Below are 18,063 nucleotides of genomic sequence, written 5' to 3'. Positions count from 1 at the left end.
TTGTTGGCTATTTGTACTTTTTCTGAGAAGTAGCTACTCATTTTAGTTGTCATTTCTGATTGGGCATTTTATTTGAGGGGCTTTAATTTTTTTGAATTCTTTACATATTCCGGATTATTAATTGTTTGAGGGATAACTAGCAATTTTCCCCCAGTCTGCAGGTTTGTTCATTACTATGTTGGTTATTTCCTTTGTTGTGCAGAAACCGTAGTTTGATGTTATTCCATTTATTGAGTTTTGGTATTATTCCAGTGAAGTTACATTCAGAAGGTCCTTGCCTACAACTATGTCTTTCATAGTGTTTCTGTTTTAATATTTAGATCTTTGACCCACTGTTATTTGAGTTTCATACATGGTGAGAGATATGGGTCTAGATTCAATCTTCTGCATGTGGGTGCTGAGTTTTCCCAGAACCATTTGTTAAAGAGGCTACCTTTCCTCCAGTGTGTTTTTGGCTCCTTTGGCAAACAGGTGGGGTTATTTCTGCACCCTATATTCTGATTTATTGATCTACACATCTGTTTTTGTATGTATCATACTTTTTTATTGCTGTAGCTTTGTAATATAATTTTAGATTTGGGATTGTGATACTTCCTGGTTTAGCTCTTGTTCCCAGGATTGTTTTTGCTATTCTGCATTTCTTTTGAGTCTTCAACCATTTGTCCTTCTGAATTTAGCTCCAGTGTCATTGCTTTTGTGAAGCCTCCCTGATAACCTCTAGAGAGAATCCCTCTGTGTTTTCCTGCAACTTTATTCCTATCATTTATAGAGATGATAAACTGAAGGTCCACTTTCTTTTCTGTTTTCTTTAATTTGCTATTGTTACTATTATTTCCATGTTTATTGGCTGACAGTCCCTAAGAAATGGGACATTTTGTATAAAAATTGAGATTTCTCATTTCTTTTGGTGCTTGGTGGATGGCTAACACTGGACCCGCACTTGCTTGGTAGCTATCAGGTAAAGCCAGGCACCAGTTGTCATTTCAGGGGGACCCTGCATCCTCTTCCTTTTCATCTGCGCATCATCCACCTGGCCTTTGAACTCTCACCTTCACTACAATGAGCACTGATGTTTCATTGTTAAAAGTTCTGCTCTTAAACTAACCCTAGTTTGCGTGGGTTAGAGTGATGCGCACAGAGAAAACACTGTCTTGCAAAAAACAAAAAAACCAAATAAACAAAAAAGTACCAACTCAGTAAAGTCTAAAAATCAAAGGGAAAATGTCTACGTGTTATAATTACTATTTGCCTTTTAATTAAAAGTTTTTTAAAAAAAATTCAACTTAATCTAATTATAGAAATTCAAAGTAAGTGGCATGATATTTGCATAAGGAGCACAAAGGGAAAAATATTAGCAAACAAGTTATAACTGTTAAATTTTCTTACTAATTAAGGTTACCTGTTTAAACTAAAAGCACCATAGTTGATGACATACTGAAGGTGAATTACATGTCACAGGAACACTTCAGTGAAAGAGAAAAATGGAGCTGACTACTGTGGAAAGAGGCCACCACAAATAACCCCTAATCATAAATTCAGGGACCTCAAGGGCAAACGCCTACTACAAAATAACACTGGCTGGCTCATTGCTTCCTGGCTGTCTCCAGTCCCCAGGGAAAGGTGCTGTGAGTTGGGTGCTCCTTCTGGTGCTCAGCAAGGAAGAAGGTGGCATCCAAGCAGAACTCTAGTGAAGCCAGGCATTAAGTGCTCTAGTTAACAGTACTTAGCCTGCAGAAAAGGGTTAATGTGCCCAGGTAGGCTTGACACTGTGCCTTATATTGAACTTCTCCTTTGACAGTAATTTCAAAGAATGGTAGGTTCTAAAAAATTACAAGGTCTTATTGAAGGGAACAAATTGTTCCGTTCCCACAAGAACTCTATGAATTGATTAGTCTGCCACATGTCCATCATTACAAGGTCCATATGCATTCAGCTCTGAGCCTCGATGTCAAAGTTATTCTGGACTGTGGGTATATCTCTGTTGTTTGATGACCAAATCTTCAATGCTGTATGTTCAGATAATTCTTTTTATTTTGGGATCAAGCCCTCTTCTCTCCCCTCATCAAAAATTTTTCTCACTCTTTTGAACTTTTTCTGGGTCACCTTCCTCCAGGAAGCCTTGTCTGAGTATCACACACATTTCTGATGACCCAGTAGGCGAAGGCCACCCACTGGGGACCCAGTGCATGCTCGTTTTTCCCCAAACGGGCACAGCAGCCCTGGGCCCACAGGGAAGCTACTCTGGTTCTCGGCCTTCAGGTTTCTTGTCTTCAAATATGCTATAGTGGCATGAGGATTATCCTGAGGTTCAGACATTTGGAAAACAAATGAGGTAGGAAAGAGCATTTTGAAAATTCCCACTATCTGCTTAAAAGAAGAGCGTCTCAAAAGATTTCAATGGTTCCTTCCAGGAAACAGACTCTTGTTACCAAGAAATATCAGCACCATACCCAAGCACTGTCACACATGATCACATCTCCCATCTGATCTTCTAAAGGCCCACACAACTTTTCTTAAGGTCAGCTACTTTCTCAGAAGTGTTTGTATCCTCCTCACTTTCCCTTGTCAGATGGTACGCGAGCTTCAAATACTTACCTCCTCCTTGAGTCCTGTATCTCTGTAAACTCTGTATGAGATGATTGAAATCTGTTTTTCTCTTGTTAATGTGTCAAACTGAGTTTAATTCACGAGCATACAGTTACAGAACATGGGACAGTAAAAGACAAGTTTTTTTCTTTGCAATATCTAGAGAACACAGGAACATGACTATCCAAATCCTAGGACCAGCTCTTGGTCACGAACGTCTCCCAGATCCCTACCGACCCTTTTCTCTGCATTTAAGGAGCTCCAGGAGGCTCTAAACCAGGAAGAGAAATGCTTCAGTTCCTGTATCACAGGGACTCAGTATCACTAACCATATGAATATATACACAAGATTGCATGTAACAGGATTGATGAGAGGGGGAAGAAGGGAAGGGAAAGAGGATGTAAAAAGGTTTAAGATGCATGATGTACATGTACCAAATACCCATGATGGCTGTAAACATTTTATGTCAGAAACATGAACTAAAAAGTAACAATAATAATGAACATGGGGAAAGAGGGTCTAGAGACTAAAGGAGAGAGTGAGGAGGGGAGAGGAAGGTGAATTAAAATAATTGAGAAGTGTTAAGTACCTATATCTACTCCCTAAAATAAATGTAAACTTCATGTATTATGGAAGATGCATGCTAGAGATACTCTACGGGGTAAAGGAGCTATTATTTCTATAAGTCATTAACCCCACGTGACTTAGAGTGAGCTCCTATTGCATGCGTTTTCTATAACACTTTAGAATAGAGAAATGCTGAGTGCTACTGCATGTATCTTGTCATAAGTATGTGAATGTGTCTCTCGCAAAATACACACCCTGGAAGGGGAAAGACACTGGCTATTTATCAGCACCTTTTATCTCACACCTTCTATACTATTTCATTTCTTTTACTTTTATTTTCCAGCTTGCCTCCTGTGCTGTTCTCCTCCTCCAATTGTTCTGCTATGAGAAGATCTTCATTGCCCCCTAGCTCTGCTGTTTCTACTCCCAGGCCCTTATTTTTCTCATCACTATTCCAGTGCCCTTGGAGGCCCCTTCACGTTGCAGCTTAGCAAAGGTCTTGACTGAATCCATCTGCTCTACACAGACTCCTAGAAATACTCTGGCCTCAAGGACATCTTTAGCACTGACTTGTGCATGTTGTTCATTTTGCATCTATTACATTTGGCCTTTCCAGCAGAATACATTTGCTTCTGTATCTTCAATTTGATTGTGAATTTTCAGAGAATAATAGAACATCTCTGCCTGCTTTTCATAGAGTACAGCACACTGCATGTAGCAGGTGCTCAATATGTTCATTGAGAAGTCCTCAAAAAACTGAGTCTCTACATATGGAACAACACGGAGAATATTTGTTCACATTCACAAATCTATAGAATGTATAGTAAGCATGGTTCAAACACAACATGGTAAAAATAAGGATTTAACTTTCCTATTTCATCCATGGTGGTTGCCTCTCATTGGCAATCTGAACCTACCTGACTGGTGTCAATGGGGCACGGGATAAAAGAAGCTTGGGAAAGGAACTGTGTGGTACCCAGCAGGTCTCTCACGCCATCAGAATCACGTTTGTATTCCTTGACAGGCTCCAATCGCATCTTCTCTTTTGGAAGTAAGGCTTCATAGCAAGGGGCATAGCCAGAGGGAGGCAGGAACTTAAATTCTCCATGGCGTCCACCCATAAGGAAACGTACTCTGTCATTTGAAGAAAGCAAGAATAGAGAGATCAAAAAAACATCCTAGTCTAGGTAAAAGAAAAAAATTGAAAATCAGTTCCCCTTGATCACAAAATCATTTCTTTGGGATGTTATTAAATTCGAGTTTATCTCAGCAAGTATTTTAAAGTTTGTCAGAAGCAGTGGAGAGCTAACTGTGTGTGTATGGTGTGACCTTCCATTGACTGTACTGCGTATGTTTTAACTTTTGTATTTGTACATAAAATCACTAGGTTTTAAAACCAAAACTAATGTTGGGTCAGGGATAGAGCTCAGCAGCACTGTGCCAGCCCAGCAAACATGAGATCCTGTTTGATTCTCATATATATATATATGTGTGTGTGTGTGTGTGTATGTATATGTATGTATGTATTTTTTTCCTCATGGTATAAATTCAATATGCTCTTTTTTTTTTTTTGACTTTTTCATTTTTATCGGTACCAGGGATCGAACTCACGACCGCCTGCTTGCAAGGTAGGTGCTTATGCCGCTGAGCTAAATCCCCAGCCCCTTCAATATGATCTTTAAAGAGAATAATGTCCTCATCATTTCTTTCAATATTATAGTCATACCCATAGTAATTACATACCAGAATAATTCAGAGAAAATCATATATGCATCAATTAAACTGAATGTAATACAACTATCTAGAGAAAACACAAAATACTTATCTTTAATATTAGGCAAAATATTAAGTGTTAACCACAAATGGCATATGATATTTAATAAGATACATTGGAGGGCCTCTAGGTCCACAAAATAGCTATAGGAGGGGACTTCACGTGGCAGGTGCAGGGGTAGATGGGCAAGCATTTGCTTGCTAGGATGCCAGTGGCTGGCTCAGGGGCAGCACCTCTGCTGGGACTCAGGCCTGGTCCCCTGGCCCACCCTGTACCTCTCCTGGGACTTCTCGAGAAAAGGGAAAGGGCTCTCAGTGGCTCACAGTACTGACAGGCAGGCGCTAACTGCCAGCACACAGAAATATTTCAGGATTTTAGTTCAGCCTAGCAAATATGCTAAAGAATTTCACCTCCACATGCACAGGGTAGTTAGCATTACACCTCGGGATGAGGCATAAGGAGCAGGGCTGTCTATGAGCCATGGCAAGAAGTTACGACTTTTTCCCAGGTGGGAATCTGCTCATGAGCTTTAAGATGAGAATATAAGATTCTTTCAGCAGCCCTAGGTTGGTAGGTGTGGGGTATCATGAGGAATCCTTGGAAGTTGTTACAGCGAGATGAGTGTGACCAAGGAGATCAAGGTGACCGTAGCAGCCAGATCTCAGTTTTGTTTAGAATTAGGGTTGTTGGAATTAGGGTTGTTAGGTGATGCTGAAGAATGGGGTGTAGATGCAGTGGTGGTGGTAGGTGATGTATGTGGAGGAAGTTATTATTTAGCAAAGCTCTCACAGTGGAAGACTTTTCAAAAGATCTAATTTCCTTAAATGAGAACACTCTGTTAAGGCAGGCTTGTAGAAATCTTAGTGCTGGCTGCATAATTAAGATGTGGGAAATAGCTTAATTATGAAACAAGAAAATAAAAACTGCTCCAAGTGAAAAGTGTTTTCTTTTTTCCTAATAGGAACAAATACTTTATCTCAAACATCCTTGAATAAAATGCTACTTTAAAATTAATCATAGAAATCACCCAAAACCTCCCACTTTCCCATTTTAAAAAGTCCTAAAAGACGACAATATAGATTCAGAACCACAATTGCCCCTTGTGATTGCACCTACATTAAGTGCATGGTCTATGTGTATTAAGCATATGAACAAATGACATTAAAATGAAATTGAATCATTAGCCTGCAGTGTTACTAACTTAGTAAAGCTTTAGGAAATAATGATTAAACCTGGAAATTATTTGTTGAGCACTTGCCAATTCAATTGCACCGTAACAGATTGTGTTACTGGCATAGGATAAAAATTGGACCTTTTCAAAGAATTAGTGTGGGAAGTTTTCTACCTTTTGCTTCTCATTAAGCATCCTCCCTGTGAGAAGCTGAATGCCTGGGAGCTTATACAGCAAGTATGTTCTGTTACCCACTAGCGTATGGGTTCTAAGAGCATATAAATGGTCTCATAAAAGGACCTCAGATGGACATCATTATTCATGAGCTTTCTTACCAGTTCTGTTTCAAAATTTCTCTAACATTTTAAAATGGAGTGAAGTTTCACATATCGTTTAAAGAGAATAATGTTGTCTCTTTTTATATTTACTTCTTAAAAATGGAGTGGTAATTTGGTTATAAATCTTATCTTCTCTAATGACCACAAAAACTGTAAAATGAAAAATTAATGTAGACAGAAATCCATGTTTACTGCTTACTGAAGCGCCCTTCTTGTCATTACACTGTGCTTCACTGGGTGGAAGACAAGATTTTGGACTGCTTCAGAAGTCCTGCCAGGCAAGGGCGCTCGAACCCAGCAGGTGGGACCGAATGGGAGCTGCCCCACCCTCCACAACTTCCTCCATCCGTGGCTCCATTCCTCATGGAAGCGAGGACCTGGCCCGAGCCCCTGAGGGGATCTGACAATCAACTGCCAGTACTGGGGGTCCCCATCAGTACCCTGGGACCCTGGGATTATCCAGACTGAGAAATAAAATGTTAAGTTTGAAGGAATAATGAAAAGAAGGAAATAAATGCCTGCAAATCACTTTTTAATTATTGGAGTATGGCATTATGTGGGCTCTCAGTTTTAGCAGGGCCAAAGGCAGACTTAAAAATCCACAGTTTAGAGGATTCCCAATATGTTCATGTTATAAAGAGAGGTGCTGGGTCATCTGCAGAGGACATATCAACAAAGGAGAGCAGAGCAGAGCAGAACAAAACAGCCTTCCAAAGACGTTTTCTAGCCTTGATCCACAGTTTCCTCTAGAATGAAGAAGGAAAGGATTCCCTGGGGAGACCCAATCTGGAGAAAAAGAGGGGTGCCGGCTTCCACCAGAAGTCAGCTGATAAGGGCCACAAGGAGATATGACACGCAGAAGTCCCCGGAACTCGGTGAGGGACCTATTTACCTGGCAGCAAAACAGAAAGGCCAAGAAAAGCTCCACGGTAGAGAAATCCAGGGTGACAGCAGGAACCGGTTGAATGAAGGAGACTGATGCCAGCCACCTAGAGGCTCGGGTAAATGACTGGGGAGAGGGGATACACATGGAGGGAGACGTGGGGTCAGTGGAGGAAGCAGCCAGCAGCAGTGGCAGGGCTGTACAGTAAGGTCGATGGTAGTAGCTCCCCTCTAAGACTAAGAACACCTCACAAGGGCCCCCAAAACAGAAAGCCACAGCAATTGTAATAGCCACGCAAAGGTCCAATGCTACACGGCTACCGGCCCACCTTCACAGGGTGTGCCCATTCCCACTCAGGTCTCCCTGGCTCCACTCTAGAGGGGTGCAGCACATGAGCTGGGTACAGGGCAGATCCACAGGAGGAGATGGTAAACTTCACACCGCAGGGCTGCATTGGGTGAAAGCTCAAACTTCATTTAGTTACAGCTCTGAATCTTATTATCAAATGGATGGAACTTTGAAATTACTGACAAGATTGTTTTGTTCCTAACAGGAGCAATAAAAGCTATAGAACCCACCCAAAAACTCACTGAGGGTCAGAAGCCCAGGGCATCAATTTACCAATGAGGTGAGGGTTCTTATGCTAGATGCAGGTACAGATTATCAATCAGCAAAGTGCAGCTCTGCTAGCCACACTGGGCCTTGAGTGCCGATGGCTCTCAGCTGTTAGTGTTACAGCTCTGATCCTACCAGGCAGCGTCAGTGGTTGACACGGATAGGTGCTGGCTGCCACAACTCTGCTAGTTGGTCTCTGCTGCTTATCTTCATTGACTGCTGGTCTCTGGAGCTCTTTAGAGCCAATAACCCAAGAGTATATTGCTCTTTTTAAAGCAACCCTTCTATCCATATTACTCAGGCTAGGAATTCCAGATAGACTTACAGGACCTCCTAAGCCCACACTACCCAAGAAATAAACTATGATTAGATTTACAAGACAACTGGAGCTAGGCTTTATTTGAGCACTCCTGTGTTGTAGCACAGGGAAAGCTGGTCAGTGTGACCCATTGCAGAAGGGAGAGAGGGGTGCTGCTTACACAGCAGCTGCAGGTCTGCGTTGGGTCCAAATTCAAGCCTTCGGATTTAGTCCAAAGTTGATCTAAATTCAAGCCTTCTTATTTGAGCCTACTAATTGGTCCAACACTAACACTACTACTTAGCACAAATTCAAGCCCGCTGTGTATGGTCAGCGTAGATACTTGCCACAGTGAGCGCAGCAGGGCATCTGGTTTAGCTGCAGCCACCTTGGCTTCAGCTCCTCAAGACATCAGGCTATTTGACTGACATTTGTCACATCTCTGTGAAAAATATCGGTGCCAAAAACAGGGAATGTTCGCAAGGGCTAGCTGTGTCCATCACAGCTTCCCAGGGTTTGGAGATGTGAGGTATATTAATAATGGGCCCAGATCCAACCCGCCTGAGAGTGAACATTTCCCCACCACTTTTTCAGAGCAGTGGCAGAAGCTTGGAGAAGGGGTGTGGAAGGAAGAGCAAGGGGCCCCACAGCAGACAGCCAGGTTACATCTCCCGTCAAGGTGGCCTAGAGATTGGCTGTGAAGTAATCTGAAAGTGTTGGGAGGACACAGCGGCAAGGTGTCCCGGTTGATGCTCTGGGGACTGAAGGAGAGGGACGGGGGAAGAGGGGTAGGGGTTATGACAGCTGAAGGCTGAACCATGCCCCAGTCAGGCTTTTATAGGAAATGGGAGATGTAGGCGCTTTTGGACAGTCTCACAAAGAGAAAAGGTAGCCATACCTGTCTTTCTCCAGTAAATCCTGTAGTTGGTACTTACTGTTTATTCTAAAAACCTTTTGCTCCATTCACAAATGAAACTGTATAACTGGAATGTAAATTTCTCTCTTCTGTGTGTTTTCTTTCTTGCTGCTTGGGTTCTACAGAATCATCCTGCTCTCTCCAAATGTTAAATTCAAAATAAAAATCAATTTAAGAGTCCAGGTTAGAATCAGTTGGTGGATTTGTCTTTGAGATATGGTCTTACTACGTGGTCCAGGCTGGTGTCTGCCTCTCAATCCTCCTGCCTCAGTCTCCTGAGGGTCGAAGATTTCAGGTGTGTACTACCACACCTGCCTTAAATCTAGTGTTCTCAGATTCCCTCCCCCTGTATTAATGGACTTTAACACTTCATTACTCAACTTCATCTCTTCCACTAAACACTATATCATCTTGGGGCTACAACTCAGAGGATCTATTTTAGGAAGGTGAGTTTTTTCTTCCTAAGGTGTTTACAGTAAGCGGTGATGTCCTCAGATTCCTTTGCTTCAGAAATGAGCAATTACTTCAATAAATACTCCTAGGATCAGAGAAATTGTGGGACATAGAGAATATTTTTATTTAGCTGACTAATTTTGGAAACACAGGGCAAGTTACACTGAAAAACCTCTGTGAGCATCTTGAGTGTTCTTTTGGTATTTGTGTATCTTTGCTTGTTAATTTGCAGAAGAGATGAGAATAATTATTACAAATACCCAAATTTGAAAGACTGGCCCATAAATTTAAAAATACAATAAAAACAAAGACAGATTTTCTGTGCTCAAAATGGGTGACTAGTTTTCTTTTCATTGGTCTACAATATTGTTCACAACTTCCTAGCAAACCTGGAGTCACTTTAGTTTTATTAATCATCTCATTATTTTTATCTACTATCAAATCCTTCCTAGAGGGCTAGAATAGCATTCTAAAGAAGAGGAGAATAGACATTATGGCTAAGAGAAGAAGAATTACCAAGTTTTGCTAACCTGAATTTAACTAGTAAGTCAAGATTCACAATGGCCACTTATTCCATTTCACTGAAACTGGAGAAAAATCTAAGTTATGGACATTCTTGCATTGACATTTCTTTCTGGCTAGGATTTGAAGAAAGCCCAGAACAATTCAGTACTCATCACATTCTCCGCAGAAGTATACTTATCTCAGTAATTATTTCCACACATTGACCATAGTAAGCTGGAAACAGCCAAGCTGTTGGTTACCTGAATCTTAGCCAAGTCTGGTATGGAAAGCAATGAAAACAGACAGCAACCACACATACCAAATGATTTTAGATATTGCTGTTTTATAAATCAGAAACGGCTATTAACAGGGTTACGGAAAATGATTAAGTAGATCTATAGGCAGCCGTATATTCTACTATAGTAAATAATTCATCAATTTTTTTGTAAAACAAAAAATAGCATCCAGTTGCCAGTATACACTACAGTTTTTGAATAATGTTGTCTGTGTGATTCATGCTCTAATTCCATTTACAGAAGGGGCTGGGTGAGATCACTTTTTCATAAGAGCTTCCCGGTATCTATAGAACTGAACCTTTCAGTAGAATCCAAGGTCGATGTGCCTTATAGTCAAATCTGTTTTATACTGAATAGGGCTGTTAGTTTAGGGCCCTCTGCACTAGCACATTAGTAATGCTGCCTAGAGATAGGCCATATAGAGAATAAATGACCAAAGCATGTCCATAATAGTTAGAAAAGAGAATGCCTATTGATTTGTGGATTTTGTTAGTAAGTACTCATGCTGCCTTTGATATCACTGTGGGTAAATCTAATTGAAAATGATTTTTCCTCTTCATGTGTCTCTGCTGTTCATTGACTGCTAGCAGGGATGTCCTAATCGGGTATTATTAACAACACAACTTGTGATGATAAAAATAATTATTAAAAATTCAGGACTGTAACTTCATTAAGGACCATTAAACAGAAGGAAATGGGACTGGAAAAAATCTAATTTAGAAGCCATGCAAAAGTTTAAGGTGAATATGAGAAACAATTCCAAATGCTTCTGTGATGGGGAAACAGGAATCTCCCTCTGGTTTGGCAGTCTTGTACCTCACTGGGAGAGATGCCATAAACCCAGCAAGTGTTCTACAGTGTTCAGTGAAACAATAACTTTGAAAAAAATTTTATTAATAAATGCACTTTGTTTCAGTAAATATTTTAATTAACCTAGGATTAATATTCTCATTTTCCTTTCTAGCTCTTTGTGTAACTGAACTAAAGGAGTGCAGAAAACTGCTGGGTTCAGTTACTTTACCAGCTGATGTAAGAAAAAGTGCTGGTTTATTGATCCCATTTGTTTATTAGTGAAAATAAGTCAGTTGTTAATTTTCCAGTACAGGATTATCACCAGTCAGATGAAGGACGTCTCGTAAAGGACGAGATGCATTTCAGGAATATGTGTTTCCTAACTATGTGTGGACTGTGCCTCTGCCTTTCTTTGAACCATATCATATTTTGAGACCCAGAGACGGGAATGTTTTGCAGATGATAGTTTCCTGGGCAGACGACTGAAGTGACATTAAGCCCCCTGGCGTGGCTCCATAGCAAGACAACTATAAGCAGTGAGTGGCTGGATAAAGTTGCTGACTCTTTGAGTAAACACATCTAGACCCCTCCAATTTTTAAGTTCTTGTAGTAGTTATGCCTTTTAATTGGTTAGGTATCTATTTTATTTATTTTATTTCCTTATTTTACAACTTTGCTTCTGTTACCTGTGCACTTGGAAGGTTGCTGACCTAGACGTGAGAAACTAGGAATGTCTTACACACACGGATTCTAGTCAGTTCCTGCATCTTTTCCTGCAATCTAAAGTTCTTTATCAAGAGAAGATTAAGGAAAAGGTCTCATCCAAAATAATTACAACACAAAAATCCTATTTCATTGTCTCAAGGGAGAGCGAAAGGTTGACCTGATGGTTAAGAATTATTATGTAACCTGCAAGGCTGATGTACTGTTGTTGAAACTCAAAATATGCAGGAAAGTCCACTAGCCAGCAGCTGATTGAATTAAGAGCCTTTCTGCAAAGATCTGGATCCCTGTAGGTACTATTCTAAAATAAGCTGCTTGGGAAATAAGTGTATGGGTCTAGATGTGATATGTATATGTACCAACCCTCCATGATTAACTTCTTTACCATGTATTGTAAAAACCACTGTACTAATAAAAATTCCCACTAGGAAAAAAATAAATAATAAGTTAAAATCAGTGAGGAGAAGCTGAGCATGGTGGCTCATGCCTGTGATGTCAGCTCTCGGGAGGCTAAGTCAGGAGGATGCTGTGAGTTTGAGGCCAGCTTGGGCTACACAGTTGCATTCAGGGGTAGCCTGAGCTATGGAGAGACCCTGTCTCAAACAAACAAACAAACAAACAAACAAACAAACCTACCAAGAACAGTGAGGAGGAAGTAATTAAACAAAACAAAAACGAGGTCGTCAGTATTGTTAGGCACATGGAGTCCTACACACTGACCAATTAGGGCGACCTTGTTTCTCAGAGAAGTCTCTGAGCGAAGGTCAGTGGCTTCAACACTGCCGCACTGTTCTGCTCTTTCTCTTTATTCTCAGGGAACAGATTATGGAAAATGGGTAAGGGGACTTATAGTGGGGTGCTTGATAGCCAGAGGAGCTTGAGGAGCTTGTCCTCAGCCCCTTTTTCTGTGCTTATGGAGGATCTGTTTTTCAACAACACTTGATGTTTTCTACATGCTCATTATGACCCTATGTTCAACCACACTTAACACTTCCATGACAGGGCCATACATGCACGACTGTCCCGTCAGGCGGTCTGTGCCATCCAGGGGGACTGTCCATCCTGCTCCGTGGGACAGCTATGATGTAGCTCAGTAGCAGTGGATCAAATGGAAGGTGGCTGAAGCCAGTGGGAACGTGTTAGACAGATGGGGAGGGAACATAGTCAGCAGAGAGCACCCAGGTGAAGAACTTAAACTCTTTAGAAGGCTGTATCTGAAGCTCATGTAAGATTCTTTGCCTGGAATCTATGAGTAGATTTCAAATCTTATTAAGTCTTCATTATAGTTGTTTTCTATTTGTCACAAGAATCTCAAACAATATTAATGATATTTCAGTATTACAAAACCTGTTTACATATTTATACACACACACATCTCAAATTCCAAACGTTATTATTTACAAAAGATAATTTTTATTCCTAGATAGTTTGATTGAAGAAGAGCCAAAATTTGACCCTGCTTTGGAGAAGACATGAATGTGTCTAGTTTACTAATCCACGTGAGGTGCAAAGGCCTCTGGCAGTGGCTCTACTCTGACAGCTGTATTGCCTGGATTCCTGGGACTCTGAGACGGTTTTTCTCTGGTCCCAGCTTTAAAGTCCTGTCTCCACAACTCTCCCCTCCTTCCACAGCCTGCCCAGCAGCTCCCAGGAATATCAGTACAATTCTAATCGTGATGACTCCAATGTCCTGTTTACTCAGTTACCATCTCTGTAAACTACAGTGGTGAAAAATGGCTAAGACTCTTGAGGAAGAATTATTGTTGAGTCTGCCATACAGTCATTAAAATGCAAAATAATGGCTGAAGTAATTAAAGACACATTCAACCTGCATAATGAGAGAGGGGAGAGCAATGACTAATAATTAGTAATAGTATACAGAAAAGCAGCAAGCATAATACAAGCCAAACTCAATGTAAAACATTTAAATACATATCAAAAAAAGACAGTATGGTTGATTATCTTTTGGTGATACTATTATAGTTTCTCTGTATTTTCTTTGACTTAAATTACTTTTGTGGAAGAGAAAAAGAGAACAACTAAAGGAAAGAAGGTAAGCAACAAACCAGAATATCTGAAATCAATAGAAAATAGTACAACAGCCTCAATTTATAAAAATTATCCAAAATTAGTACTTGAAAGGCCAAAACTAGAAAATTAGCAAAAATATTTATTGTTAATATTGGGTTAAAATCTACTTAAGAAAAATTAGTATTAAATGCTTTATTATATTGATAATTAAAGAAATAGAAATTCAAATTCTAAGGAACAATTTTCTCAAATTGGGGTGATTAAAAATAACCAATAACAGTAAGAGTCAATGAAGATTCAGTTGGCCATGCCTCTGTGTTGCTTTGTATATTACTATAGGTCAAATTTTTTATCTGAAATTTTTGGAGATGTGTTTCAGTCTCTGGAATTCCACAGGATTTAATAAAGGAAGAAGATACATGCAGCATATGCCTATGTGAAGCAGAACCTCCAAATGGGAGGGGCAGGGCCCACGATTACAAAAAACCAGTATTTCTGTAGTTATGCATGCATTTTACAAAGAGTAGAATAAATAAAAGAAGGAGGAGAGTCCCATTTTTGTTGATGATAATTTTTCCACAAAAAGAGATCAGTTTAGATTTGCTACAAAATGAATTTATGAACTATTCTGTGGCTTTTAGAGTCTCTTAGATTTTGAAATTGTTGACAAGAAACTCTAAATTGTTCATAAGGTTTCCCTGAGAATCAATCTAACCATGTAGCTACACTCTCATACACTTAAAAGTTCACAGTTTATTTTTCTTTCTTCTAGGAGAATAAAATAGAAATACAGGAAACTAGTTATATACCAGGAAATTCATAGTGCTGATAGTTTATAACAATACAAATAGAATTGTCATGAAAATACAATATCAAAGCAATGTGATATAATGACTATATTAAGTACAGATTGTTATGCGACCATAAGATAATTTTGAGGCTATATAAAATAAAAGACTCCTTATTTTTTGTTAAGTGGAAAAAAGACAGATATAAAACTTCATATTCAATGTGATTGCAATTTAAAAAGTATACATCTATTTGTAGAAAAAAAGACTTGAAGAAAATACATCAAACTATTAATAGAGATTAGAGCTAAGCATTGGGATCAGAGGTGATTTTTATGCATTATTTATGTCTTTCAAGGTTTTTATATGATGTGATGTATAGAAGACCACATGGAGGGTTCTCCTTAAATATAGAGCAATTACCTCCACATTAGCAGACCTGGCCTTATCTCTATGCACTGATATATGCAGAGCTGGCTAAGCTATTTCCTTTTCCCTTTAGTTGACTCTAAGAAATGTAAACAGGGCTGGCTGCATAATCTGTAAAACCAAGCAACAGCCCTGTTTGCTCAACCTCAGTGTGTCCTGCAAATGGCTGAGCACAGTGGGATGCCACAGCCAATGCTTCAGGACCATCAATAGGGTGAATCTCAAGATAAGAAGCTATGACTTCTCAGGACAAAAATAAGTTTACACATCAAAACTAAAGCACCAACACCCTAGCTCAATGCTACCGCAGTTGTGTTATGCAGATTGGTCTTGCTGCAGATCCTTCTCAGCATGTTGTAGAGGTGCTTTCTGATCTCCTAGTAAGCTTAGTTCACAATACTTAGATAATTCCCACCATTTTCAGTCACTCATCCTTAGTCACACCCCTCTTCACGAACTAATCACATTAGTTCGTGATTAGGCCCTGAGTTGCGGGCTTTGTTTGGTGAACTCTCATCTGGACTGCCCTTAACTGTAAATACAGCACAGTGCCTTTATTCTTGCCATGGGTTACACTGGAAGTGGTAGATTAAAATTAACTCATCAGAATTCCAATAACGTTTCCAATAACGTTACAAATACAAATTTCCCAAACTGTAATAAAGATGAAAAATGGGCCTCAATGGTGATGTTGTATGATTTTTAACCCTTTTCACAGAACTTATCTTACTATTTAGCTGAGAACATAACCTAAACCTTGTAAGAGGTCTCCGTTGATGCTTTCCATCCTTACACCACCCCTTCCTTGGGCAATCTGCAGCCCAAGAGGATATTACTGGCTTGTCAGGCTATGGGGGTAACAGGGACGTGGGTCACAACTACTTCCAGAAAATCACAGCCTTAACTTACTTGACACCTGCTGAAAAGCTCATCACAGGGAAGAAGAGGCCGTCGGTGTTGAAGTTCTCAAACATGCCTTGCACAGGCTGCCCATTGATGCGGAAAGAGATGCTAGGAACGCCCAGGTCCAGACAGCAGCTCACCACATCATCTGATCGCAGCAGGTGCTGGTTGATGGAGGCCACAGCCCTGGGTATCCTGCCTGGCGAGCAAAGAACAGGGAGAAGGCTGTGACTACAGGGACACACAGAGGTCATCCTGGGAAGTCCGGCATGCAATTGTGCTTGCTTTTCCTGCACGAGGTGAGCAATGAGGAGTGGATTTCTAGGCTGGCGAGTGGACAAGACACCATGTGCAAGATAAGTCTGAGGAAGCTCTCTGAAGCTGCCACGGGAAAGAACGCAAGCACTGACTATGTGCTTGGACTCCGGTCTGGTGTCAAAAGTACTGAGCAGAATGTGCAGGTCCTCAGAGGCAGGTAGGCTGTGCGTGTGTGTGTGTGTGTGTGTGTGTGTGTGTGTGTGTGTGTGTGTCTTAGGTTCTCAAAGACTTTTTTACTTCTTCCTCAGAAAGATCCAGCCGCTCTAGTGTTGATAGAAAGACCAGTGAAGAGAAGGATGACAAGGTTATCTAGCCAATGAAATGTGCACCGCACTTTCTTGTTTGTTTTAAAAACTTTATTGTTTCAGATAAACAGAGAAATACATTGTCAGTTTTACTCTGAGTTAGTGACTTTAAAACTTTTTTGTGTGTCACATAGAGGACTTATTTCCTAATCTATACTGGAAATTATAAAAGCAAATGATCATACCCATTTCACTCATCTGCCTATCAGGCTTATGTTTCTATTGGAAAGAGAGCATTAGAGAGGCAGAAATTAGGTATTACAATGGGATTTCAGGTGAAAAATAATAAGAAGCTGTCTTATTTCTTGAAGTCATATATAAAAAAGGAAAAATATTAATTCCATAATGCTTCCAGTAAATCAAAATCAATCTCTCTCTCTCTCTCTCTCTCTCTCTCTCTCTCTCTCTCTCTCTCTCACACACACACACACACACACACACACATTTTTTCCAAAGTAGAATATGGTAGGTTTTGTAGCTTGCCTTTAGTAGTGACCATATCACAAACATTTTGTTTTATAGTAGAATATACATTTAAAACTGGATTTTAGTGGTTTCATTATATGCAACAAAAAGATAAGTTTTGAAAAATCTATTCGTGATGGGTCTATGAGTTATTTACAAGTTTTGTACAAATTTCTGCTTGGTAATACTTCTAATCTCAATTTAAAATTAATGTTTTCAGTAGATATTGCTATTGTAATAATAGATTCCAAGTGGTAGATTTTAAAACAGTGAAGCTACCATACCATACCATAATAATAAAAACTGGGCGTCCCCTTCTAATCATTTTGGGTGACTGACAAAGCTGTACTGTGTTCCCTTCTCAACCTCCCATGATTGTAATGCTTCTGTAGTGTGTGCCAGATGCTCACGCCTGAGGCTGGGTACCAAAATCAGAGTACCCAGTTCTTGCCATTAAGAAGTGCATAGTCTGGTGGAAAATGGACAATCAAATTTTAAAAAGTCACTACAGAGTACGATAAATATAGAAATGAAGGTATACAGAAAGGTGCTAATTCTGTCTAGGAATACAGGATAGGTAGATATTTAGAGAACAAAAGGCCAGTTGGATCCATGAGGGAAAAAAGAACAAAGTGGCACAGGACATATTTGCAGAACGGCCAGTCTGTGAAGGATGGACAGTGGCGCAGGGAGATAAGGGAGACAGGCTTTACTTCTTGCATGCTAGAAGCACCAGAGCACACAGTGTTGGAGGCATACCGACCAATCAGTCTGGCGTGGACATAAACTCTGTTTTTGTAACCTTAGTACCTTGCACCACTACTGAGAATGAGGACTGATTTCCTCACCAACAGGCCCACAGTAAAAATCACTTAAAGGCAAAACAAAATGGAGCCAAACTTGCAGA

At 40.1% G+C, this 18,063-nt stretch overlaps 1 protein-coding gene across 1 annotated transcript in view; it reads right to left on the bottom strand.

Moving 5' to 3' along the window:
- Ryr3 (ryanodine receptor 3) overlaps positions 1–18,063 on the bottom strand; it is a 556,876-nt gene that overhangs the window by 217,728 nt on the left and 321,085 nt on the right. Inside the window, 2 exon segments of the mRNA XM_063250329.1 lie at positions 4,072–4,288; positions 16,075–16,267. Coding sequence (XP_063106399.1) covers positions 4,072–4,288; positions 16,075–16,267 — 410 coding nt within the window.

The sequence above is a fragment of the Cavia porcellus genome, unplaced genomic scaffold (genome assembly GCF_034190915.1).
Source record: "Cavia porcellus strain 051 isolate PalLab524CR breed Dunkin Hartley unplaced genomic scaffold, mCavPor4.1 scaffold_6, whole genome shotgun sequence".
NCBI classification, from domain to species: domain Eukaryota; kingdom Metazoa; phylum Chordata; class Mammalia; order Rodentia; family Caviidae; genus Cavia; species Cavia porcellus.
Note: the sequence above shows the minus strand (reverse complement) of the source record. Positions and strands in the feature narration are given on the sequence as shown.